Source organism: Lissotriton helveticus, chromosome 1_1 (genome assembly GCF_964261635.1).
Source record: "Lissotriton helveticus chromosome 1_1, aLisHel1.1, whole genome shotgun sequence".
NCBI classification, from domain to species: Eukaryota; Metazoa; Chordata; class Amphibia; order Caudata; family Salamandridae; genus Lissotriton; species Lissotriton helveticus.
In genome coordinates this window covers 1,906,958,835-1,906,986,744 of record NC_136057.1, presented here as the reverse complement: position 1 = coordinate 1,906,986,744, position 27,910 = coordinate 1,906,958,835, and the positions used below count along the sequence as shown (strand labels likewise).

The 27,910-nt window shown below is 45.4% G+C and overlaps 1 protein-coding gene across 1 annotated transcript in view; it reads right to left on the bottom strand.

The window, feature by feature from the left end:
- Positions 1–27,910, bottom strand: part of LOC144754764 (dimethylaniline monooxygenase [N-oxide-forming] 2-like) — a 368,566-nt gene that overhangs the window by 299,857 nt on the left and 40,799 nt on the right. The window contains exon 2 of the mRNA XM_078642962.1: positions 5,486–5,623. Within this exon, the coding sequence (XP_078499088.1) occupies positions 5,486–5,617 (132 nt within the window). The 5' untranslated portion in view covers positions 5,618–5,623. The remainder of the gene's footprint in view (positions 1–5,485; positions 5,624–27,910) is intronic.

Below are 27,910 nucleotides of genomic sequence, written 5' to 3'. Positions count from 1 at the left end.
TCCTACATGCCCTTACTACTCTGTGCACCAGGGAAGGTTGTTGTGAGGTCTCAGAGGGATCATCATCTAACACAACCTGGCTTAGTACTGGAGAAACCAGTATTTCACTAATAGTTTTATTGTTAATAGCCTGGTCGCCTTGATTACAGCTATTATCTAGCACCGGCATATCAAAAGAGGTGGACGCATTAGTGGGGGAAGCTGGAGGACTACCCCGGCTTAATGAAGCTCGTCGGTCATTGTTAATTTTATTTACTACTTTAACTAAGTAATTATCCATCGTGGCTGATGCTGAGGCAATTGTAGCGGATCGAAGTTTAGACATTGTTTAGGCTTAGGGTAGGACCAACAAAACCAATATTTAAAACACCGTAGCTATCATGAATCACTCGAATTAAACTATGTAATACAAATATTGCAATAATATTACCTTACACCTATCACGTAATAGTCTCCCAAAAAATAGGGGATAAGTCTTATCTACAGCTGCCAAGGTCCGTCGCCCAGCCCAGCCTCGTTCAGCCCCGGACTGCCACAGGCTGTCCCGCCCTTGTCCTGGGCTTCTCCCGGCACCGCCCGCATGCGTCCCGCAGGACAGGAGGCGTTCCGGACTTTGTTGGCGCCTCCGGGCGCAGCCTGTGACGTCCCAGGTGCGCCTCTGCCACTGGGGCACCTGGGAAGTGAGGTCTACTACTGGCCGTTTCCCTCACGGCGCTCGGTGAACTGCAGCAAGGGTGGTGAGCAAGTGCGGTGCTAAGCCGTTGCCTTCACGGCGATGTCAGTGCCTGCTGCGGTAAAAAACGCCCCCCTCAGAGCGGTCGGCGCTCCGGACTTTGTTGGCGCCTCCGGGGGCAGCCTGTGACGTCCCAGGTGCGCCTCTGCCAGTGGGGCACCTGGGAAGTGAGGTCTACTGCTGGCCGTTTCCCTCACGGCGCTCGGTAAACTGCAGCAAGGGTGGTGAGCAAGTGCGGGGCTAAGCCGCTGCCTTCACGGCGATGTCAGTGCCTGCTGCGGTCAAATACGCCCCCCTCGGAGCGGTCGGCGCTTTGGACTTTGTTGGCGCCTCCGGGCGCAGCCTGTGACGTCCCAGGTGCGCCTCTGCCACTGGGGCACCTGGGAAGTGAGGTCTACTGCTGGCCGTTTCCCTCACGGCGCTCGGTAAACTGCAGCAAGGGTGGTGAGCAAGTGCGGGGCTAAGCCGTTGCCTTCACGGCGATGTCAGTGCCGGCTGCGGTCAAAAACGCCCCCCCCTGATTCCACTCAATAATCACAGTGATCTCAATAGGAGTATTCAAGGCAAATTCAACATAATTTAGCTACACTTCAGGGAACAACAGGAAAAGTTTGGAGGAAATAAGTGAGGGGAGACCAGTTCTGGTGACTTACAGCTCGCAGCTGTCAATTGCAGAAATTCCTTACAAGGCAGTAGGGCAGGGCAAAATAGGCAACAGAGAGAGCTCACCAATCCTTCGGTTGACAGTCTCAGGGGAGGATTGGTAGATTCAAGGTCTCACCGTCTGCTTTGTTATGGTCCTTGTTTGATGTTCATGCCCTTTTCAAGCTAAAGATCTGCCGCAGCCTCCATTAGCAAAGTCCAGGTCCTCAAACAACTAAACCAAAAACCAAACCCAGGGAGGGGGGGCTCTACCCTGCCTTGGTCTGCCAGGATGGGGCACTTCAGCTTTAATGTATGGAGAACAGGAAGCACTTCTAGGGATTATAGGGCTAAGCATAATACTAAGGGAAACACAGTCACAGACCACAATAAAAAAGAATCGAGCAAATATCGTATTTCTGAACCGTTTTCTAGGTAAACCCAGGCCTGACAACAGGAATCCAAAAAAAATAAGTCAAGAGACCTGGCCCAGCCCGGCCTCTGAAGGGCGCAGACGGGCCTGCCCTTGGCCAGGGCACGTCCGTGCATGTCCCACGCCGTGGGAGCCCTGTGATGGTTTTCAAGCGCATCCTAGTGTGAAAACCGGTCTGGCGTCAGCCGCGGGGCCGCAGGGCACATTGGGAGATGGAGTCCCCTTGGTAGCAGGCAGGCAGGAAACAACTGAAGAGATGGGCTACCGCACCACGGTAGCCCTGAGGTGGTTTTCGTTGGTGGATGGAGTCCCCTTGGTAGCAGGAAGGAAACAACTAAAGAGGCGGGAATTTGTATATATGGTTTATGCCATAGAATATTTTCATGTGTAGCTGTTTTAACAACAAACATTTAACCAAAGTCAGGATATAAGGTGTTAAAAGTGTGCAGTACGGAAAAATCATACTGACGAGAGCATGAAACTAATAGAAGTGTTGTTTCATTGTGTTACATGCAATTGTGAGGCAATAAATATTAAGAGGCTGCATTCTTGCCGAGATTGCATTTGTGCAGATGCAGAGCCACACTGTCAGAAAGGAACCTATAGTTACCATACCTGGACCTGATATACAGACACTCCTTGGGGACTTGCATCCTGTTTCTTCTGGAGAGGACACACACCTGTGCTCTTTCAGAACCAATATGGGTACTTCTTTTTTCTTCCATTTACCACATATGTATGAATCAAATAACAGTCACTGGCTGACAATTTCCGGAGAAAGACTTTGAAACATGCATTGGAGAAGCCAATAGGTCTGGCGTTGAATGCCAGCCATTCAACTTTGTCAATGCTTCTTTTGTTTTACCACATTTTTTCAAAAACATTTATTGGTGAGGAAAGTGATGGGCCCTCATCAATCTAAAACAGTAGTTAAAATCATTTTGAAAGAGAAAAATAATGTTTCTGGCCTCAAAAAGCATGCATTGCCATAGTAATCTCTGGCACTGAAGGGAACATCTTTCTGTACGGATCTGTTCCTTGAGAAAAGGGAGAATGTCGTCACTCACAGTGAAGTTACCCAATGGCTGAAGTGGCCTGACCCTTTGCCCCATGTTGAAAGCTGCAATGGGCAGACGAAAAACGTAATGACAATTACAGGCCAATAAATGAAGAGTGACCATTGTACCAAAGTATATTTGTAGAAAGTCCCCCATTTCTGCATGTTCATCCCAGATATCTCCCCTATTTCTGGGCCTATTTTTGCGTGACTTAGAACCCTGTGCACTGTTAGCCCTGCTAAACAGTAGTAAAGTTCATGTGCTCCTCCTCTAAAGATAGTTAAATTCGCTTATCCTTGATTGACATATTTAAATTGCCTCTACGTCCACAGTATATGATGTAGATATTGTACCCGGAGTCTGGACACTTAATGTCACCTGTGGATTGCAGCTTCTTTTTGTAAAATTAACTGAATGGGTCTGTAAAGCAAGGCTTCATGTCTACGATGCATAGCCTGCCTGCAGCAGCTTAAATAACAGCTGCCAAGCCTTCCACAATAAACCTTTCTGATGGGGGAGGATGGGGGCTATGCTTTTAAATAATATTAAGTCACCCCTAAATTCACTCTATTGCCCAGAATATAAGGTGCCTGATATTTAAAAATGAAACATAAGTGAATTAAAATTGCCATGCTCCAGCACTGACCAAGACCCAACACTATTTTCACTGGTCAGACTGTGGTGGGAGTCCTAGAAAATGTCAATGTACAGATTATAAACTTTAATGTATAACTTTCAACAGAAACGTCCAACAAAAGTAATTAAAAAAACTACTTTTGATATAATTTAAAAGCCCAATTCAACAAAGAAGTGTGATTTTTATTAAATATTTAGGGAAAGTCACTTTTAGAAAGCTACATTTTCCTTTCCTCACACACCTGGAGGCTAATGTGCATTAGCTCTCCAGCAGCAGCCCAGTTTGTACTTAGCCTTTTATTGAGGTGTAACTTTCAATACACATAATAAACTACTTAGATTAACAGTTTAACTTGCATGGGTTAGGGTGACTCCTCTAAGCTAAGCTAAGTTAGGGTGGAGGCTGATTCCCTTCCTGTTGGCACAGAAGCAGATGACAATATTTGTGTATTCTTTTTCTGGTTGCTGAAGAATTCAGTGTTGTCTTATCAAACTTCTGTTTAATTTTTTGTTGTGGGTGCTGGGCTGATTCAAACTAGATTTTAGCATTAGATCTGGGCAAAACTAGTAATTTCCATGGTACACTTCCCTACACACCCCCAGCTCTCAGAGCCCGCGTTTAGTTTGGCTGAAGACTTTGGCAGCCTTAGAATTGCCCTGACACATTGCATTTTGGGCCCAATTGCAGTGAGGCAAACAGAAACTACTAAAAATGTGGAATGCTTGGACCTTGGAACTGTTAACCCATTGGTTATGGAGTACCCCGAAGTCACCCCGACCCACTAGCTAGTGCCAATTATAAATGTGGCACCTCAAGTCACCCGCTTCAGAACACTTTATAGACCTGCAGAAGATCAGAAGAGGACTTGACCTTCTGTCTGTGACCTCAGAGGAGCCCAAAAGGACTGGACCCGTTCCTTCTTGTACCCAAGGCAAAGTAGTGGACTCTAAAGTTCAGATAGCTGCAAGAGGCCTTTTCCTCAAAGTGCGCAGCTGATCAGTGGCAGCTGGACCTGGACTAGACTTTGCTCTTGGCTTCTGCATGACACCCTGAGAGTCTCCAAGTGTCTTTCCTTGAAGTTCTAGGGGCCTTAGAGAGATACCATTGTGGTTGTTTGGGCAGTCAAAAAAAGTATGGAAATGTTTGAAAACTTTTCCTCCAGAGCTCTAGAGCTTCACTAGAACGTACAAGGAAAACTATTCGACCAGCAGTTCTATGGCAGCCAATTGAATTTCATCTTCATCCCTTGCTCCATCCTTCAAACATCCAAAACAATGACAAAGTCCATATCCGTGTTGAGACTCTAAACTTTTCAGCAAGAAAACTCCAGAGTGCCAGTGGGATAAACCCGCTTTGAGTATTCAGCCTTCAGTTCGTGGCAGCAGCTACCATTTCAGAGGTGACCCGCACACTTATTTCTCAAAAAGTGACAAAGTCCCTTTGTGGCATGGAACTTAAGAACTTTATTTGACCATTTTGACTGTCAGACGTTCATCAGGACCAATCAATTTGGTGTATCCAACCTATGTATTCCATTGAGGTTACCTAAGCTTGATTTCAGGTCTCAGCCTACCACTACCATTGACTACAATTAGAGCTTTGTGTTTTTTGGCACTATTGTCACCTAAAACTTTAAAAATCCTTAACTCCTTTTCCTCTAATTGGAATATTGTAATTTTGGTGCCTTTTGCTTATTAAATGTTGCTGTATTCTTTGAATTTTGGTTAGGATTTCTATTCTATAGTGTTTACATTTATTACTTTATTTCTGTTTTGGTACTGCATGAATATTTTATACTTTGCTCCCAGGGGGGGAATGAAGTTTGATTTAGTGGCTAACCTTGACATGAAGTTGCCCACCTTAAATAATAACTCACTTTCTTACAATATTATACATATCACTTTAATACAATCAATGTTAGACCTAAAATGGCAGATGCAACCCTACCATGTACAATAACAAAACTTGAAATTTCCACCTACTGTATATCTCCAGAGGCCTCCAATATCATTGCTCAGTTCAAAGCAGGTGGGCTCCAGACCCTCTTCTAAGCAGCTCTTAATTGCTACTAAACCGGAGCAGCCAGCTCCAATCACTGCAACTTTCTTCACCATGGTTTCCTGTAGATGGTCACACAAAACATACAGAGAGGACCATTAAAAGGTATTCTAGTACAAAGCTATTTTAAGCATGATGCCCTTGGACACTGGGAAAGAAGTTAGCCAAAGATTGGAAATTCCCAAACTGACAGAATTTCAGCCGTTACTGGCGTTTGAGATGTAGGGGCCAAATTTAAGAATTCGGTAATTTACCGAATTGGTCATTTAAGGAATCGGTAATTTACCGATTCCTTAAAATACAGATTCGGTAAATTACCTAATCCTTAATTTAGGGCTTACTGAAGTGAGTGCATTTCTGAGTTAAGGATTCGGTATTTACCACCAACTCAAAGTTGGTGGTAAATATCGAAAACCTTTGAAAAAGCAAATTTGTGCTTTTCCAAAAGTGCCATGTGGCAGACATACATGCCCTTAGGGCATGTATGTGTGCCACATGTGCACCCATGCACTATTCAGGGGAGCAACAGGGTGTCAATGTGACACCCTGACACCCTTGTAAGTCTTCCCCCTATTACCGATTCGGTAAAATTTACCGAATCAATACCTACATACCATTTACCGATTCTGAAATACCGAATCGGTAAAATTCGGTATTATAGAATCGGTAAATAGTATTTACCTACATATGGCCCTGAAAGTCAGATGACTTTAAGAACTCATTCAATAGGTCTAGAGCATGCCAGTAATGGCGAAAAGGAAAATGGAGGTAATGGAATGGAAAGTGAAAGTAAATATTGTAAATAAAGAACATTGAAAGACAAGATGGTGCCCTCCATGGGCCTTCCAAATAACTTTACACTACCACTAGCACTCTTCGAAATAGAGTCAACTGGTATCTGTTGTATGACTGAGGGTAAAATAAAGGACTAAGGGCCAGATGTAGGTAATTTTTATTTACCGACCTCTTAAATACCGAGTCACACCGACTCGGTATTTAAGAGGTCGGAAAATAAAAATACCGAGATGTAGGTAATTGCAGATGTGCAATTACCGAATCGGAAACAGTCGGTAATTTCCGATGTGGTAAATACCGACCAGTTAATGCCCATGCATTCCTATGGGCTTTGAAGCCCATAGGATTGATTGGGCATATACCGGTCGGTATTTACCACATCGGAAAATACCGACTGTCACAAGGGTGCAGGGGGTGTCACTTTGACACCCTCTGGCACCCCCAAAAGAGGCTCGGGTGCCATGTGGCAGGCATACCTGCCCTAAGGGCAGGTCTGCCTGTCATATGGCATAGGTGTGCATGCACACATGTGCATGCACACCAGAAACGGTATTTTACCATCAAGTAGTATTTGATGGTAAAATACCGATGTGGTACTGCTTGTGGGACTCAGAAGAGTCCCACCTACATACCAATTGTCCGGAATCAGTAATGATACCGACTCGGTATTTTACATACTCGGTAAATTTACCTACCGGTAAATTTACCGAGTCTGTAAATTACAGGGACCTACATGTCAAATTGCTTTTACCGGGTGGTAACGGCCGAATTCGGCCGTTACCACCCGGTAAAAGCCTACCTACATCTGGCCCTAACCCTCCTATTCCTGAACCCACCCAGCTTTAAAAAACATAATATGTGGTAAAATGTCTAGATTTGGATGAACCTGACAAGAGAACTAAATAGTTGGAAGAGGACATGGACAAAACATTCATTGACATTACTAACCTCTACTCATATTTTATGCTTCTTATATCACAGGTTGTATTAGCCACATATTCGTTGCTTAGGCAACTCCATCATATTATCATACAGAAGAAAAAGGTGCAAATTTGTTTTAGGTATTAGGTTGAAAAGTGCCTCAAATGTTTTTTTTAGAAGCAATGACTACTTTACTAAACATGCACTATGTCAAACAGAAAAGTCCAAAAAAAGGCATTAGGTTTAAATTCGTGGGCATTGCTTTGTAGCGTCTAGAATTCTGTCATGCTCCCTTGAATTTGTGAATTTGAACCATCAGTGAAATATTACTATGAAGACCCTCCAAGGTGATTCGATTTTTGGAAATCTCTGAGCTTACAACCTGTGATGACTAAGTAAAAATAAGCCCCTGCATTGTTCAGAAAATGGTACTGGGGAAGATTCACACTTTTATATGGACAACTATCCTGGTCAAATTACTTAAAGAAAAGCAATAACAAGATGTGGAATGTTCTGAGAGACTTTACAGAATGTGATCATCCCTGCACTGTATTATGCAACACCACTATGCAGCCTCAGGTCTCTGAAAAGGCGTCTTACAATTGCAAATCATCTAAAACCAAATTTTATTTTATTTATTTATTTATTTTTAGAGTTTTCTATAGCGCGAACTTGAACCGATTAGGTTATCAGAGCGCTTTACATAGCACCAGTTCCGTTACATGTTATCACAGCAGTTTACATAGAATCAGTTACGTTGCACATTTCAGTAACTTGAGCCGATTAGGTTATCAAAGCGCTTTACATAAGTCAGCATTCGATGTCCAGTGCCCTCCTCCGCCGTGTAGCGGGGGACCACTTCCAGCCCTCCGAAGTCGTCGAGCTGTCGGGACTAGGCTCCTGGAATGACCAGTGCCCTCCTCCGCCGTGTAGCGGGGGACCTCTTCCAGCCCTCCGAAGTCGTCGAAACTGTCGGGACTAGGCTCCTGGAATTTCAGCTGTCCCTTTACAACTACTTTGTTTGAAGTCATGACGGAAGTCTCAATCCCAGCAGCAACCAAGTGAGCTCTCTGTCTCCAAGTTTCTAAGGAGATGAAGAAGGAAGTCCAGGAGAGAAGGTGGAAGCCCAGGTGGGGGACGAAGTTGGAAGCCAGCCGCAGGTGTGTCGCTATCCTGGAGAGCCTGTGATCATCCCGCTCGGTGGGCGCGAGAGTGCTCAGGGTGGTGGAGGTGTTGGAGCGGTCACGCGTTGGCCATGGGGCACTGCCCAGGCATGTTAAGAACAGTGGTGGCCATCCTCGCTCTGCGGTCACTGGCGGCCGCCATCCCAGGACCAGGCGAGTTGCAAGGAGGGTGGTGCGAGGGGGAGCCGTTGCAGCACTATGTTAGCGGGAGGCTCCGCTAGGAATCAGCGAGCAGCCAGTGATCATACCTCCCGGGTTGTTGTCGTCGGGTGGCAGAGCAAACGTCCGGCAGATCGCAGAGGCAGATGCCGGCGAGGGTCACCGCCAGGGATCCCTGAAGAGGGCTCACCCCCACAGGCAAGAGATACAGAGAGAGCCTGCGGGGTCGCCCCTGGGAGAGGCAGCAAGCGCTGGGGCCAGGTGGTCAAGCAAGGCGCCGATCATTAGATGGGAGTCACACCGGGCCGCCATTTTAAGGTCAGGCAGGCGGGGGAAGGCAGATTCTAGCCGAGGCCACCCCCGGTGTCTTGCCGCTACAGAGGCCCCCGGAGACTGTCCTCAAATAGAGGCAACCCCTGCGTTCTTCCGATTTCGCCCATCAGCGTACCTTCCATAGAGAGTTGAGGTCATCGGCGCTCTCATCAGGGCTCCGACCGCCATTTTGCCCGCGGCCGTCCTTTCCTCGCGTCTCCCCTCAGATTCTGCTACAGCAGCGCCAGGGGCGATCAGAGCAGCCCCGCGGGTGCCCTGCACCTTCCGCTTCCTATGGGTGCCGGGAACAGCCCCCGGGCCACTGGGGAACCGCCAAACCCAACTCCCGAGCAGCGCCGGAGCCGGGAGCCGAGAAGGAACCCGACCGCCCGACTCGGCTCCGCCCACAGATTAAATTCCCTCAAAATTCTGGCAGAATTTGACTTTTTATTCGTACAATGGTCATGGCAGAAATACAGCAGAATGCATTTATATTTACATAAAAGCGGCTAATCTGGGTGAGTGAAGCTGCAATGCATTTTTATTTAAAGAGGTCTGCCTTTAACTGTTTCCTAAATTTGAGCACTGTTGGGGTAGTCCTGATTCATATGGCGATGTTATCCCAGATCCTGGGTGCACAGACGAAAAAGCCTGCTGCCTTGCTTCGTTGCATAAACTACAACTCTGGCATGCCTCTACAAGGTTTGCTTTCCCAGCCACAAATGACACAGTTGAAATGAGTTCAATGCACCAGTGCTGAATGTGAAAGATAGGTTAATTTAGCTCTGTAGAACCCCACCCAATACATTGTTGAAGTGGAATCATTGCTTTTGAGTTAAAAACAATCCCTAAACTAGCATCTTGGCATCGTGGTACTAGAAACAAACCTACCTATCTCTATATCATACTCACAAATGGTACAGTATAGACACTTAACTAAAAGTGTGAACCCGTTTCTCATCGCATATAAAATAACCACACAAAATATCATAACACAGAGAATAGGTACTTTGTGTACCACAAGAACAAAATGACATTTCTAACATAGCTAAAATGTCATTTAAAACCTAATACACTAAAACCTACTCATAGGAAATGGGGTTACTGGTTGAGGGAGTGGAAACCACATGCAAGCAGAAACCACAGTCCTTGTCTGGCTGAAATCACAGGCAAACTCAAAATTAACTTGTGCTCAGCCTCCTGGTAGCTTGGCAAAGAGCAGTCAGTATTAACTTAGAGGCAATGTGTAAAGTTCACTTCAAATAGTAACACAGTAAAAACACACCAGAAAAGGACCCCGCACCAAATTAAACAATAGAGTATTTTTTTATAAATAAAGCAAGACCAAAAATGAGAAAATTTTAAATCAGTAGAACTAGAGATATGCAGGTTTAAAAGTGTCACACAAAAAAGGCACCAAAAAGCACAAAGCCCCAGCTGTGGATGTCTGGTTGTGCCGGACTGGGGCAAAATCATAAATTCATGGCGACCGCAAAGATTCATGGGCCAGCTACAGGGACTCAGTTAGGCCTGCTGAACAGAATACCTTAAGTCCATGTTACAGAGCATTGTGAGGTCCTGTGCTGAGGATGCATTGCGCAGAAGAGGAGATGTGTCGGTTTCATGAGGCTGCTATGCTAGGTCCAGCATCATTGTTCAAGATCCTATTGATGAGAGATTTGCAATTCAAGGGCCTGTGTCAAGAGAGCTTTGCACAGGCGGCGGTTCAGATGAGGGCAGTGAGGGTGATGCAGAGTCCTGTGCATTGGGAGAACCCTTGAGGCAGAGGCAATGCATCAGTTCTTCTTGGGTTTGCGCACAACAGCAGAGGAGATGCTTTTGTACTGCTGGGACCACAGATAGACTGGCAGAGCACCTTCAGGCCCACTTCCAAGAATTTAATACTGAGGTGGCAACACTTACTCACAGACAGCAGAGTCCAGTTGCTGGGTTGAAGGTTGTTGGAGCCTTCTGTCTCTGAGGCTCAAGCAGGGGGCCAGCCAACTAGGCAGGACACGGCCTATTCAAGTGCAAGTAGGGCTGTGCCCAGCTCCGCCCTACCATCTTGCCAGTGATGGATCATCTAGGCACACCTGAGCTCTCTATTGTGTGTGACTGTGTAGGAGGTTACACAAAGCCCAACTGTGAGCTTCACCCAGTTATACAATCCAGAGACAGGCTATAGGCATTAATTGGCTAAGTCAGGAAAATGCCAACTTGGTATTTTCAAAACTGTAATGTAAAATCTGACTTTACCATCAGAGAGGATTTTTCAATACAGTTCCAAAGAAACCAAGCATGAATTGATTAACTGCTCCCATTTGGAAATTATCACTTATTAAATGTAATAAGATATCTCTAATGCTAGCTCATAGAAGAGGTAGGCCTTGTTGCAGTGAAAAACAAATATAAAAGAGTTTCACTACCAGGACATGGAAAACTTAAAAGTACATGTGCCACTTTCTAAATACACTGTACCCTGCCCTCTGGGCTGTCCAGGGCCCGTCCTAGGGGGTAGCATATGTATTAAAAAGGAAGGTTTGGTTCTGGCAAAAGGTTAATTGAGCAAGGTCAAATTTCAGTTTATAATTGCACACATGCTGCAATTGCAGACCTGAGACATGTTTAAAAGGGCAATGTAAGTGGGTGGCACAATTTATTTTTATTTTGAGAAGTTTTATATAGCGCTGACCTGACCGGTGGGTATCGGAGTGCTTTACATCAGTTACAGAGCATGGTAAAAACATAATACAATGATGCAGAAAATCCCGTAATACAATTGCTGATAGCTCACAATGACAAAGAGATCAGGTTCGAGGTCTAGCTGGCGTAGCGTGAGGGCGGAGTGAGGAGTCGATTTCAGCACTCCAACTGCTCCTATCGGTTCACCAGGGATCGATCGAGCAACAAGATTTTGAGCTGGCTTTCGAATTTAGCAAACGAGGGAATAGTTCTGATGTGGGGAGGAATAGAGTTCCAGATTTTGGGCGCATTTCCGGCAAAGGACCTGGCTGTGGTTTTTTGTTTTTGAGCTTTCAGTGGGATGACTAGTAGGGTGTTCGAGCTTCTGAGGTTCCTGTTCTGGCCTGCTTCTTTGAGTTTGGCAGCCAGGTATTCGGGTTTGCCGGTATGTAGGGCTTTGTGTGTGAGGCAGGCTGTTCTGAAGTTCTCTGAGTGTCAGGGAGAAGTGATCATATTTCTTGAGTCTGGTGACCATTCTGGCAGCCGTGTTGAGAGTAGTTTTAAGAGGAGCAAGGTGTGATTTTGGTATTCCCGTGAGGACTGCTTTTCCGTAATCTAATCTTGACAGCACCAATGATTGAGTGGCTTGTTTGAGATCTTTGGGTGGGATGAAAGGTTTTTTTTTTCAATAAATTCCGGTTTAAGTAGTCGCTCTTAGCTGAGTTCTTAATGTGTTTGGTCATGTGAAGTCCTTGTAGACCTGAAGCACAATCAGTGCTTCAGGCCTACAAGTAGCATTTAATTTACAGGACCTGGGTACATGTAGTGCCACTGAACTAGGGACATTACAAGTACATAAATATGACAATTGGGGATAAGCCAATGTTGCCATGTTTTAAGGAGTGAGCACATGCACTTTAGCACTTTAGCACTTTAGCACTGGTTAGTAGTGGTAAAGTGCACATAGTCTCAAGGCCAGCAATTAAAGGTCAGCTCAAATGAGGGGAGGAAGGCAAAAAGTTGGGGGGACACCACCCTAAGACTGACAGGTCTAACACTACTTCTATGCGTACACTAGGAGAGCATTGAAAGTAGAACTTGCAATCTGGACTTTCTTAGGGAAAAGCAACACGCTGTATACCATGTTGACAGCAAAAGTTGTGGTTATCAGCGAATCATGAAGGCAGTGTTCCTACAAAAGAAAATCACATGCTGCGGTCACGTCCTTTCTCCAGTATTCAGCTCGATGTAGCATTTTCTTGGTGCCCTGGCAGCAGTCAAGACCATCTCTGGCAATATCTTGTGCTACATTCTGGATGACGTAGTGGTCAGGTGGCAGTCCTTTTTGTATACTATCTCTTATCAAAGATTGGTATTTCTGACATAAGCTCAGGAATTTCTGACATAGGGTATTTGCATCAAGGTGTGTGTCCTGACAAATCCTGATGATCATAGAAGGACGTCAATTCAGACTACTCTGTTTTGGCTATATGTTTATATTTGCTTAAGTGGACTTCACTCAAGACTACACTGTTTTGGCTATAGGTCTGTGTTTGCTCTTGCTTGACCTTGACATTCTGATAACTAGACACTTGTCCCCGACTCATGTCGCATCAGGTGTTATATCTATGTCATTGTCTGAATGACTTGGCACTTTCACAATTCTTGAAACGATAAGGTCAGATGACATCTGTTTCAATGGCAGACATAACAATGACTCTGCATACATTGGAAAAAATTGTGACCCACATTGCCGAATATAGAGTCGGGACCTACTCGAAATGGACTTGGACCTTAGGGACTTTACATTAGTTTTATATTATTGACACTTTTTAGTTAGCAACCTGACTGTGTCCTGGCAGCGATTACACCAAGAACCACCACAGTTTGTGAGTTTCTCTTCAGGATAAGCAGGGGTGCAACTCATGGTGGCTTTGTTTATGATCTGGCTGGTTTTGAAGATGATGCCAGCCAACAGGGGGGGGGGCAATGGAGTGCCATCAAGAAGCGGTGATGTGAGGAACTTCAGGTCCTGTAGGAGATTAGAAACTACCAAAATAGTTATTTTTCAAATTGTATTTTGCCCAGTGAAAAACACCAAGTGCAATACTCCTACACAACTTATTTCCATAGAGTTATTTGCACAAATAATGAATAAAACATTGAAGCTGTGAGTGTTCGTAGTCTGGTTACCCATGGTCTGCTCTGTGGTACTCCAGGCACTACCCTTGAAAGTAAACAGGGCTCCTCTTTCACCCTTCCCCAACGCTAATCAGATAATACTATTGAAGCACAAAAGTGGGGCAGGAGGTTAACATTGTTATGTCATTGAATTTCAAAGAGTGCATCATGCCACTTCCGGCTTCTTCTTTTATTTTAATGAATGGATATCCATGAACTTTATGAAGGCAGCAACAGGAGCCAGAAACAGTTGAGGTTGTGACATGCATTTACCCAGAGAGTAATACGTCATCATTTTTTGTGGGCTCTACAGACAGGCGGACAGATTTTTTAGAAAGGTGACACATTTTGAACGTTTTTAAGAAGAGTGTGCAGATTTATAATTGTTGCGAGAGTAACAAACCACAAATTCATGAACTTGCTACATATTCACATTATCAAAACATCAGCTGTTCAGATGCTAGCAAAATTTCCTGCAAGTTTCTGTAGGTGATTTGTTAAATGTTAAATGTTAACTGTTAACTGGATTACCGGAGAATAGCAAGGGTCCTAACACAACTCAGTTTATAGAGACCTGGCTACATGAAGTGGTGGCTCAGGAGGGGCTCTCAGAGTTGATCAGTGTAGAATGGGCGTATTGGGTCCCCAAAAAAAGAAGAGCGCCGGGGGCACTGCCACACCCCATAGGGGCCCGAATACTCAATTACAAAGATCTCAATACAATCCTGCGAAATGCAAGAGAAAAAGCACTGATCAAACATGACAATGTACATATCTCATTGTTCCCAGATTACACCCTAAACATTTAGAAACAGCGTGCCTCTTATAACGGGATTATGCAACACCTGCAATCCCTAAATTCAAAATATGCCCCATTGTATTCCGCCCAACTAAAAATGATCTATGAACAAAAAAGTACCTTCTTTGATACTCCAGCAGAAGTATGGTAATGGATAGAACATATATTCTGATGGGATCCATTCAAAAACGTCATAGAATCCATGCACGATTGAGTAGGTGAAAGGCACAAATAGTATCACTACAGGAAACTCACCTGTCTGCCTCAGAGGCTCTTGAACTCCCGAAGAAAATGAAGGGGACAGCCATTTCATGCAACATACTCAGCTTTCGTCCCAGTAGCTGCAATTTGGATAAGGGAGGCGGTCCCCTTTGAAGCACAGGACACGCGGATAGATACTAGTGGTAGATATACCTTGATCCGCAGCACCCTATATGGTACAACAGTGGTTCCTGGGAGCAACGGATCAAGATACTTTTCTTGCCCAGGTGGGAACGGTGCTCGCAGACTGGACCCTTGCATATTAGGTGAGGACTTTAATGCAGTCTTGGAGACTGACTTGGACAATTAACACCAACTAGTGCCAGAAGTGACTTCAGTCCAACAGGCCAGAACCCTTCAAACTTGGACCCAGGGATGGTCATTGAGGAATGCATGGCGCAGCCATAAGATGGGTTTGTGTGAATACTCCTTCTTCTCTTCGGCACATGAGTTGCACACACGGATAGATCGCATATTCTGCAATCCCTCTCTGATCAAAATGCATTTGAACCAACACTATCCTGGAGACAAGTGCCCACCCCGATCCCCACGTGGAGACTGTATACCCATTTCCTAGAAGACAGAGTATTCTGAGACGTCATGTCCTCAACCATCGACACCTACTTTACAAACAACACTGACACAGCTATATGATATATATGCGCTAAATTTGGAAATATGAGCGTCATTGCTCCCTGATGATCAATGCTATGTTATTTTTGGTTCTCTGTTCTGCTCAATACATTTTTTTAAAAAAAACACTGACACATCTTCTTCCACACTAATAGAGTAGGAAGCATTTAAGGTTGTTATACATGGGATTGCGATCAGTTCAGTGATGGGGGCATGACAAACAGTTAGACGCTGCCTGATGTGGGTAGAAAATGGCAAAGGTGCGCTATAGCACAAGGCGTCTTTGGGCAAAGATAAAGCAAAAGAGCTTCAGGATTCCCGCAATGAATACAAGGAATTGCTTGAGCGGTTGCATGTCATAGATTTTCACGCGTACACTCAGAAGGTTCATACAGAGGCAGATAGACCCGGTATGCTACTAGCTCAGTTGATCAAAAGTGCTCCTCCCGTTACACCTATACTTGAGATTATAACCCCAACACAAAACTGTGTAACCACACAGAACAAAATCAATGAAGCCTTCCTGTTAGACCTGGCACCATTGGTGTGGGTCTCCCTTCCATTTTTTTTGCTGTTGCCTCATATGTTTTTGCTGCTTATAGATGCTTTGAGCACTGTGCACACTGCTATTCAGTGCCACAGTGCAAGTGCTCCCTATGGTAAATTGATGTATGGATTAGAGACTCCATGATTGGCTGGTATGATTTATCTGTCAGACCCTAGTACAGTGCACTAAGTGTGCCCAGGGCTTGTAAATCAAATGCTGCTGGTGGGCTTGCAGCACTAGTTGTGCCACCCACAGAAGCAGCCTGTAAAGTGTGTCTCAGGTCTGCCATTCCAGAGCCTGTGTGCAGTCTGGTACTGCCACGTTGACTGGCAAGTGCACCCACTTCCCAGCCCTATAACCTTCCCTTTTCTGCATTATAGTCACCCCTATGGTAGGCCCAAGGGCAGTGTGCATTGTAGGTAAAAGATAGGGCATGCCCTGATGTGTGTGGCATGTCTTAATAGTGAATTACAGCTATTTTCATTTTTCATTATTGCAAGGCTACCCGTTCCCCATAAGCCAGAATGGGCAGTCTGATTATAACATCTTATAATCCTAACTGACTCAGGGAACTATGTTAAAATGCGAGTTTGGTATGCCTGAACTCAGAATGATAAACTACATCTTTTAGTGAAGTTGGTTTTAACATTATGTGTTTGAAAATAACAATTTTAGAAGGTAGGTATTTTCTTGCATAACTATCCAAGCCTGCCTCTGCTAGGTTGTGTATTCCTTGTCTGGAGTTTGAGCGACACGGGGCTGGGGGATTCCAGGAGACAGGGTGAGTCAGCACAGAGCTGCATAGACCCATCTGCATTTTGAGTGGTGGGAGGGGAGCACCTGGTACCTGAATAGGGCTGTGCCTGCCTTCCACAATGCTGGCTCCAACTCCTGTGGTGCGTTTGATGTCCCTGGCCTACACTGTCAAAGGAAGAGAAGGAGTCCTGTAAACTCTGTAAACAAAGTGCTCCAGGATGCACAGAACTGGTTTGGACTAAGCACATACACTCTCTGCCTCCAGAGACAAAGGATTTCAGTGTATAAAAGAGGGGACCCAGACCCCAGAACTTGAGATCACTTCTGGGAAACAAGAAGAACCTTTGCTGAGGAGAGAAACCAGAGAGAAACTGAAGGAGGAGACTATCCCTAAGCTGAGTGCTGTTTGGGGGATTGGCCTGCAGTGGTTGCCTGACTGCCAAAGAAAGGAGAAAGGACTTTGTGCAACTTTCATCATCTTGTAGAAGATCTCCAAGGTCTTGGAAATAGAGCTTGCCTCCTGCTGAAGTCTCAGGTATAACAGATTTCACCAACCAGCTCCCCTGAGTTCCCTTGCTGAGAAGTTTAAGTGCCTGCTCTTGTGCTGGGCCTCCTGACTGCATGTCGCTGGGAGCCGGAAGCGCGACTCACATAGGAGAAGCGTGTCGCTGAGAGCTGGAAGCGTGACTCACGAAGAAGAAACATGTCGCTGCCGCAGCCTCTGTCGTCGCATCACTGAGTAAGGGTGTCGCCGCTGTCACCATTGCATCACCGAGAGCGCTATGCATCACCGGAGAAGAGTGTCGCCGTCCCAGCAGATGGCGTCGCATCGCCTGAGAAGCGTGTCGCAGTTCCTGTCGCGGCTCAGAAGATTTGCAGAATTGCCGCACGGCCGTCGGGCATGCACGCATCGCCCCTTCGTTGTCCCATCAAGAAGAAGATGCCATTCTGTTTCATTGTATTGGATCGTCATCGCATCACGCGCTGCGGGGCGCATCGCCATCGAAGTGCAGTAAGAAACCGACGCATCACCTCCCCACACGGAGAAGAACCGACGCATCACCGTCCCCTACGCAGCAGTAGGGAACCGACGCATCACCGCTCTTGCATGCAAAGAACCGACGCATCACCTTCCCTGCAACTCTTTCATTGTATAGCATTACGCATCCAAAGGTACATTGAACATAAAGTGTTGTATTTACCATCTAAAGTGAACTAAGCTATTTCTACCATTCTAAAGTACAGTATTTGGGATTTTTGTTGTTTGTGGTGTTGCTTTAAGTCTATATAAAGATATTTATTTTTATAATACAACCTGTGTGGTGTCCATCTGTAGTGTTGTCACTGTATTATTGTCTGTGTTCACAAATGCTTAACACACTGCCTCTGAGATAAGCCTGTCTGCTCGTGCCAAGCTACCATGGGGGTGAGCAGGTTTTTTTAGAAGTGTAGCCCCTTACTTCGACTAGACGCAAGGGTTCCTATTTGGTCAAAGGTACCTACCTCTGCCAACTAGAGAACCCCAAATCTAACACTTCCATGGTTATTATGAATCTGTTTATCCAAGGTGACTTTTGCCCTGCGAGAAGCACTTCACTGAATATACGCAAGCTTTACCACTTCATGGCCGCCTGCCCGGAAGTTTTCCCTGATGGCCTTCGACACATTGAGCTGGGAATACATGCTGACTACCCTTCAGAGATTGGAATTCCCATTAAGTTCCTACAATGGGTAAAATTACTGTAAACTTTCCCCACTGCCAGGGCACAAACTGCGGCACACAAATTGAAGGCCTATAATATACAGGGGGTGCACGAGATAGGGATTTCCCCTCTCCCCCCTGCTTTTTGTGCTTGCACTTGAGTCCATCGCATGCAGGCTATACACTGAGTCAGTAGAGTGGGGTATCCCTATTGACCATATTGGCCATGCACTGCTGCTGTATGCTGATGACATAATGATTTACACCAAAGACCTGTGGGATAACCTATGTACAGTAGCCTGCACCTTTGCACACTTTAAGTCCCTCACAAGACTAGCTATAAATGTCAGAAAATCCCACACATTCCCCATTCGGGATAACTTCCACCTGCAAGCCATTCCATTTGGAGATCAGGAGATTGCCGAAGCTTCCACTACTTTTAGGTACTTTGGAATACAGTTATATAAGGATCCATGTGACCTATTGGTCTCTACATATATAATAGGCTCTCTGCGTTCCCAAGTCACCTTTTGGACGTCATTCCCCCTTTCGGTAGCGGGGCAGCTGGCAATATCTAAAATGGGAGTTCTTCCACGTATTCTCTACTTTTTCGGTAAACGTTGTTTACAACGCGGTGTTTACACCACACGACCTTTACCACGCTGCCATTACAACGCAAGTCGTTACTACAACTTGCGCTGGATGGCGCTGTTGGTCAAGGAATATTGTAATTTTATATTCCAACACCTTTCCTACTGTTACGTGGGCTGGTGTTGGAATAGAAAATTATAATAATCCTCAATCCGCGCCCTCTAACGCAAGTCGTTGGAACGACTTGCGTTGTAAAATCCACGATGTAAATTACCGCAATCAAAATGATCGCGTTGTACTGTCATACATCCATTTTTTCACTGATTTGTCAGTAGTGATCCAAAAAAAGATATTTCAAACATTAAACACTCTCCTAGTGTATTTAATATGGGTCACTGGTTGTTGCGGGTGCTGGGGGTATGGGGGCTTCTGACTTTCAAGCATGCTGTCTGGCAGGGCAATAACAGTGGCTCTCTTACTGGGTGGTGGGACTCAATCTGCAAGAACCCCAGATGATTGCCCAGGGGAGACATCACAGGCTGTAGTGCCCAGGGTGACAGTTCCAACACCAGCACCAATATTACTTAGGGTGACATTTACATACTGGAAAACGGCCTGAACTAAACTGCACAGACCACTGCTTACACCTCCAACATTCCACTTCTTTGCCTTCCCACCCCCATGGGCACACTGATGCAACGTGAACTTTCTCGGTGGGCACAAGTAGGCGTGACGGAGGTGGGAGCACTATTCAGGGATGGTACACTACTCAATCATGCAGATTTTATACATGGACAGAGGCTTGCAAAAGGCACTTTTTATAACACACGCTAGTCTTGTAAGATACATCAAAAGGTACTGGGCTCCGGATGGGGCTGAACCCACCACAAATGAACTGGTTCATTCAGTATTTTTGATGGGCACTGGCAGACACTTTATCGGCTGGTTACACCGAGGAATTCACACACACCAGCCTTCACCTGTTGCCATTACGTGGTAAGTGGGAAAGAGATATAGGTTGAGCACTCCTAGACCAAGAATGGAACACTGTATTAGACTACACCAAGTAGGTATCCTGCAACTCCTGACTTAAATTGATACAGTATATGATAATGCAGAGTGTTTACCTCACACCACATAGGATACACTCCATTTTCCCCAACACCTCAGCTGCATGTCCGAGGTGTTCAGAACAAGATGCCAATTTTTTGCATATGTTCTGGGTCTGTCCCGCCTAGCTCACCTACTGCAGGCAGGTCACTACAGCCCTGAATGAGGTAGTTGGGGGTACTCTATGACACACAGCTGAAAGTTGCCTTCTGGGTCTTTACCCACAGCAGAAGGGCCACAGAGTGCAGGATATATTTGCAGACCTGGGACTCATTCTGGCAAAACAAAACATCACTAAGTGGTGGAAGTCGACAGCTCCACCTACGGCGCTTGCATGGAAAGAGGAGGTGGAACATTGGGGTCTAGCAGAGAGTGGCGCTCTCCGTAGGGAAGACTACTGTGGCTTACAGAAAAGACTGATATCAACGAGATCTCTTATTGGAGTCCTTCAAAGCTTTGGACGCTTCTTCAAGCCCATAGCATATCATTACTAGCTCTCTAAGGATCTGGACTATATTAGAAGAGGATAGGGTCAATTACGAGTGCCTAAGCAATATGTTCCTCCACTCTCATTGCTAATATAAACAATGTTCTGACCCAGACAGTTTATGGTAACATATTCTTGAGGTACACCCTCCCAAAACTGACAAGATGGGTACCCACGTACACTCCCCGTGATTATGTTGTATCGCCAGGACGAGTCTCTTAAGGAGTCAAAGATTGTTTGCTGTGCCAGTCAATAGGGGGAGGGTGGGTTTTAGTATTTACATTTAACTGTTACCTCATTAAACAGGGTTGGGCACTCAGAGTCAACTGAAAATGAACAGACATGTTTTCTGAACATGTTATATTACTGTGATGTGAATCTCCAACTACATACTGTTAGTTTTCAATTGCACAGAGAGATGTTACCAAGCATCATATTGTATGCTCTTTTACATCAAGTATGTACTTAACTACGTGATATTATGTAATTTATAAAACCCAATAAAATTTGTTATAAAAAATGTATATATTGACAATCAGGCTCCAGGTAAGTTTTAGCTTTCTTTAATAGTGAATCACCACATACAGAAGCCACTGCTGTCACCCTCAGAGGAACTGCTCCAACTGCTCCAACTGACAACCAGTGGTAGTTTTCCCTCTGAGGGCTTTGGGAATAAAACCAACAGCTTAATATTCCACAACCTGTACATTAGTGCAATAGTACAGGCTGCTCGATAAACTTGACAGAACCCAGGCGCAAAATCTTAGTGAATTTGATCCAGTGTGTTTGATAAGGGGCAGAGACATTGAGAGGGGCTAAAAAGAGACAGCTAGCATGGGAGAGCTAGGCAGTGGTAGGGAGTGCAGTCACATTGTAACTGAAAGGGAATGCAAGCACACTAAGGGGCTTACTTATGAGAGGCTTGAACTCCTGGAGCATCACTTTTTTTGATGCTCTGGCGGCGTAAGTCTCTCAATCATATCTATGAGGCGACGCAAAGCCACTCTGCATGGCTTTGCATGACCTCATAGATATGGAGTAAGACAAAGCAGCGCAAGTTGCTACCCTGCCTTACTCTGTATCAAGGAGGCATTCCATGGGCGTTGTGATGGGTTTTCCAATGCAGCACACATGGAGTTTGGCACTGCCCCTGATTTACTTAATCACGTAAGCCTTGGGCAGCGCCAACATCCTACACCTCCCCAGATCAGGGGTAACAAGGAGAATTTTTTTTAATTCTCCTCGCATTTTCCTCTTTCCTTGTGTGCTGCATTTTGTAGCACATATAGAAAGAGGAAAACACCACTTGGGATTGTTTTCTGTGCAGGAAGGTGCCCCTTCCTGCACAAAACAACATTGCCAGCAACAGAGCTCCGTAGTGCAAGGGTGCCTACATTGGCGCTTTGGCAGAAAATTGCATGCCAGCGCATGGGAAAAGGGCAGAAGTGCACTGTATTTCATAAATACGGTGCATTTCTGCACTTTCACATTGGCATAGGGCAGTGCATCAAGACGACGTGTGGGGCTGCCCTCTGCTTATTCCTCATAAATGAGGCCCTAGGTGATGACAGTGTGCGATAAAGAGTAAGGAAACAATGAAGAACAAAGCAAGAAACAATAGGTCGTGGGGCCAAGCTGGGCAGGGATGATGATCCAGACAGTAATAGGGCTGTTGTTGAAAAGACTGCTAATGGAAATCGAGGCAGGTTATGTTATTGTCCCCACACAGTGACAAGGGAGTTTGAGGGCCAGTGCCAGGAGTAAGGAACGGAAACAATATGACAAATGCCCAGGGCAAGGCTAGTACAGGGACCACATGAGGGCATCTTGGTTATCCTCATGGACCTCTTGCATAGAGTCACACCGTCCCCTACAATAATCCTTTAATAGTGAGATGACTGTCACTGATATTGGCACTATTTGAAATCTTCCCACATACTGGGCAACCATACTTCTACTGCCTTTCCCATCACCGAATGGCCGAGTTCACGTGCACTTGGGGGGTGCCCAGGAGTGGACATTTCCCAGGAAAGCCAGGAAGGGTTCCTAAGCGGTATACGGACAGCGCCGGGACATCTCCGGTGGAGGTAGCTGTGCGCTTTACAAATTCCGACATTTACATTTATTTACATTTACATCGCATTTGGAAATAGTCACAGTTTCCCAGAGCTCTCACATGGCATGCATCTTCCAAGAAACCATAAACACAAACTAAAACATTTTAAATTAAAAAAGGAAAAGCAACATTGGCAAGTTGCATCACATATGTTACTTGATATTTCCAAGATTTAGGACAGTTTTAAATTTAACAAACTCCCTGTGCAGAAGAAAACTAAATTGCTAGCTGTTTCGGAAAATATTTGTACATCTCAGTAACAATTACAAATGAGGTCAGCAAATATTTGCTGAATTCTACTCCAGTTTTAAAAACTTAGTTAACCCTGGTCAGCTGTGTGGAATAAGAGCTACTGAGAAGGGCATAGAGTGATGGAGATTGTGGTGGCGAATAGAAGTAGGTTGAGCATACCTAAGTGTGGATGTGAGCAGTGCAAAGTGCCCATGTGCATTGCCTCCTATAGTAACAAGGAAATAGAATGAATGAACTGCATAATCCATCACATCGCTCCCAGGAGGGACAGAACAGAACCCTCAAGCTTTAACAGTTCTTAGGAGTGAGGACTAATTAGCATATTAGATGATCTCACATGATGTGATGTGACACAATCTTTGATGTGAAAGACAAAATGAGAAGCGACATTTGTGAATTGAGTGAATAAGATCACACCAACATTTCTTGACATAGACTCACGGTTTACAAAACCACCAAAGCAGCACTATGATGTGTCCTCAGCAGCCCCACTGTATGAACTGAGGGGGTCTGTGGGAGTACTTCACCTGTTGTGGAACTTCTTCCTAATGCCCCTACAGCTCCCAGTAGTTGCTCCAAATAGAGTAAATCTGTGAAAAGGTCATCATTAAAGTTCAGTTTCCAGCCCTTTTCCTCTGGTGAGACATTTAGTCTGCTGTGGGAGGGAGCTCTATCAAAACTGCAAGGGCCAGATTGACTAAATTCTCATGCAACGCAGCGCAGCAGCCAAAAAGGCTGTGCTGCGTTGTGTGCGAAGGAGAGAGTAGGAGTGCACCATACCCACATTCTCTCTCTTCTCCTCCTTCCCTAGCCCCAGTACAGAATCTTGCTGTCGAGCACCACACACACACGCCTTTGTGTCATAGTGCAAGGATGTGTGTGAGTCTAGAGTAGGTTATGTCCTGGAAGAGCACCCTTCCAGTACATAATACTATGGGCCATATTTATGGCCAAGACAAGCAGTGAGCAAGTCATCTTGCTGTGCAGCACGGTATGACAGGGAAAGGGCGGGAATGTACCGTATCTAAGTCAATACACCTCATTCCTGCCTTTTCCCCTGTGCGGGGTCCCTTTTTGTTGCCTAGCGCCAATGCAGGCACCCTTGCACAATGGTGCATGGCTGCATCTGTTGCATGTAGGAATGTTTCTGCTCAGGAAGGAACACTTTTTCATCCTTCTATAAGTGCTTCAGATTGCAGCATACAGAAAGAGGAACAAATGAGGAGAAATTAAAATATTTCTCCTCATTACGTCCCATCTGGGGAGGTGTAGCTTTTTTGAGGAATTCCCAGGTCTGACACTTCTGGTAGATTTGGGAATGTGTTAAAATCCTTGGATGTTGCATGGGAATACCCATATAACACCTATAGAAACACCTCGCTGGTACATGGTAATGCAACGCAGGAATTTGTGCTGCGTTGCATTGCTCAAGATTTATGAAGTCACTCAGGGCCACACAAGGTGGCCTTGCACGACTCAATAAGTCTCATTATTAAGTTGCATCGCTCCTGCACCACGTTGTGTATATTCCATGATTTATGACAGCATGCGTTTCATTCTTAAAAGTTTAACCCAATGCATTTTTTGAATTATCTCTTCTTCAGGGGGCCTCGTAAAAACTACCAAGCAGTTGTGTAGTTTCCGACTTGTTTCCAGCAGCCTGCCACTACCAGACATGTTTCTGACCTCATGAGGTGAGAGAGAGCTTTCAGAGGAAAGAGACAAAGCCTGCTCTGGACGAAGGAGCTTCACACCTCCTCCAGGACAGGATGGCCTTTCAGAGTAGGAAGCTTCAACGATGATGCTGCCTTTGAAATCCAACCTCCAGATATTGGGGGAAGCCAAGCCCCCTTTCCTGCTCCACTTTTGGCAGGCATGTGAACCCCTCTTCTGAAATTCCACCATCTTGGTATGGTGGGAAAACATCCTGTCAGGGCTAGGGTAGTGCCTCTTCTCACAGGAAGTGGTCACTAGAGGGTGTAGAATACCTACATTTAGGTAGCCCGTTGGCTACAACCTGTCTCCCCTTGTACTGTCCCTAAATTCAGTATTTAGGTTGCACCCCGAGACCTGGACATCAAATTCAATGGACAAGAGAAGATAAGGACAAAGAATTCCCACCGCAGGAGAAATGAAGCCCTTCTGTAGAAGAAAAAGGCGCCAAACTCTGCTGACAAACGCTGCTGATGTGTCATACTGAAACCTGAGAAGACTCCAAGAACCCAGAATCACATCCAGCCTTCAGGAAATAGCTGAGAAGCTGCCTTGGAGTGAAGGTATCACTCCCCTGTCAACTTGCTGCTCCCAGATGACGTTGGCGCTGCACCAAAGCAAGAGTAGTACAACAGAACTGGGCCGGGGAGGGTCAGATCTGTCTCCCCAACAAGTCTGGAGGCCCATGACCTACCAGAGCTGAGGTGTACCAATACCCAAGGTACCAGACCCCAATGGCAAACACCTAGAATAAGAGTCCCCTCCGGACTCCCAAAGAGCTAGAAGCAAGCACCCATTGAGGGGCTTTGAGACACCCGAGACCCACTTCCTGAGTGTCCCAGTTGACCCAAGATTGCCTCTCCAAGTTGCTTGCTCTTGGCCACAAGGACCTCAAGACTCACAACTCCTGGCTGACCTGTTCGCTCTGCACCTGGCCCCATTGGCCCCAACACCGACCAACCAGCCCTGCTCCCATCAACCCCCTACCTTGTGACCTCCTCCCTCTAAGAATTCCCACCTGGCTTACCTATAAGCCCCTCTGTGCAGTGCATTTTCAATTGGTCCCCATTGTCTAAGCGCACCAGTTTCCAAGACCACAACACTCTGCTCCCGGCCGAGCCACGCCTCTCCCAAACTTCTCCAGCTGGAACTTTGGGCCTGGTCCCAACATTGACCTAAACCGAGAAGGTGAGCTTCGTCAAAGCATTGCCTGAATTTCTATGCAGTTTCCCCCATTGTTTCCCAGGGTTGTTTCCTATTTATCGAAGTTTGCAAAATCGTATCTACGAAAATACTTACCTTAGAACTGTGTTCCTGGCCCTAAAACGTATAGAAAAATGTATATTATCTTTACAAATTGGTCTTGAATTTATTCTTGAGTGTATGCCTTATTTGTTGCCTCTGGGAGTACAACAAATGCTTAGCACTATCCTTTGATAAGCCTAACTGGTCACCCACACTACCACAAAATGAGAGTTAGTATTATCTACTTATACCTCTGCAGCCCCATAGAGGTTTCCCCAGACTCGCTACGTAGTGTACTTAATTTAGTACACTGCCCAGAGAGCCAGTGTCCTACAGAAAGCATCTCTAACAGTTGCTTACTAATTCAAGGATCAATTGAATAGTTTAAGCATTAGAGTCTTGATTTATGGTTTAGTCTTTCCTGCTGTCATACTTGCACACTACTCACTGCACATTTAAGTGACAAATCCCTTTTTGTAAAGAAAGCAGGGCTTCAGAAACGTATTCCAGTCCATCAAATGCTTGGACACAATAGGAACAATGGACTGCCCTTTCAAAGGATGATTGCTCACATAATCAGGCCTGGGTTTCCCACAGTATCAATTGTCATGTTTTATTTACAGTAGTCAAGGAAACCATGAAAGCTCAATTTCAGTGTGGGGCTCTTAGAAACACTTAAGTATCTATGAGTAAAAGTGTATTCTGGGATCATATATGCATGAAACATATTGATTGAGTGGGTCATTACTTTTCTTAAGTTTGCTGGTTTGTCTAAACAGTATCACAGATCATCAGAAATTCACATACAGTTGCTTGTAAGAATGTTTTACTTTAGCCAGCTTACCTGCTTAATATTATTATTGCAGCAATTATTTGATACATGTATTTCCCAATTCTACAGTGCGAGAATGGAGTGGGAGAATGAAGTTTTCCCCAGTTGTCCTATCCATTTATTGGCTACACCTCTCGTTTTCCTCTCCAACTTCCTTTCTCGCGAGAAATGCGCATGCGCGGGCGGCCGCGCATGCGCATTGGGATGGAAGACGCGGCGGCGCGAAAGAGAAGAGGGAGCCCCGGGACGCTGCGGACCAGGTAAGTGCCTATAATTTACTTTTGTAGTATCTTTAGCTTTAATTAGGTATTTAGGAGAGGGTGGGAGGGAGGCGGGCGGCGCGTAGTGGGGCTACGCGAAGTGCGTATGTGGGCGTAGTTTCATGCCCACTTTGCAAAGCTTTGCGTAGCCCCACTACCCATACTATGCCCACCCTTACTATTCAGGTGTAAGTAAGGGTGGGTCCAGCTCCTCCCTCCCATCCTGCCAGAAAGGCCCATTAAATCATACACAAACACCCATTGTGTGTGCCTGTCTAGGGGGAATACGCAAAGCCCAACTGTCAACCACCCCTGACATGTGGTCAGAGACAGGCAGCAGGCACCAAATGGCTAACATAAGAAAATGCCGACTATCTAAAAGTGGCATTTGTGGAATTGCAGTTTAAAATCCGACTTCACCATCAGTCTGGATTTTAAATTGTGATTCCAGAGACACCAAACTTCAAAATGAATCTCTTCACAACTGGGAATTACACTTATAAAAATAAAATGGAACAAGGCAATCCCAATGTTATCCTGTGGGAGAGAAACATAACAGTGCATGTCCTACCTTTTAGATACATTGCATCCTGCCGTCTGGGTTGCCCAAGACCTACCTTAGGGGTGATTTATATGTATAAAAAGGAAAGGGTTGGGTCTAGCAAGGAGTTTATCAAGGGAATGCTCAATCTTCCCTTCTTTGTTGTGCATTTAAGGAGTTTATTTTGCCAGGTCAAAATTGCAGTGTAAATGGCACACAGAGGCTATGCAATGGCCGGACAAAGCCATGGTTAGAGACCTTCTTAAGTGG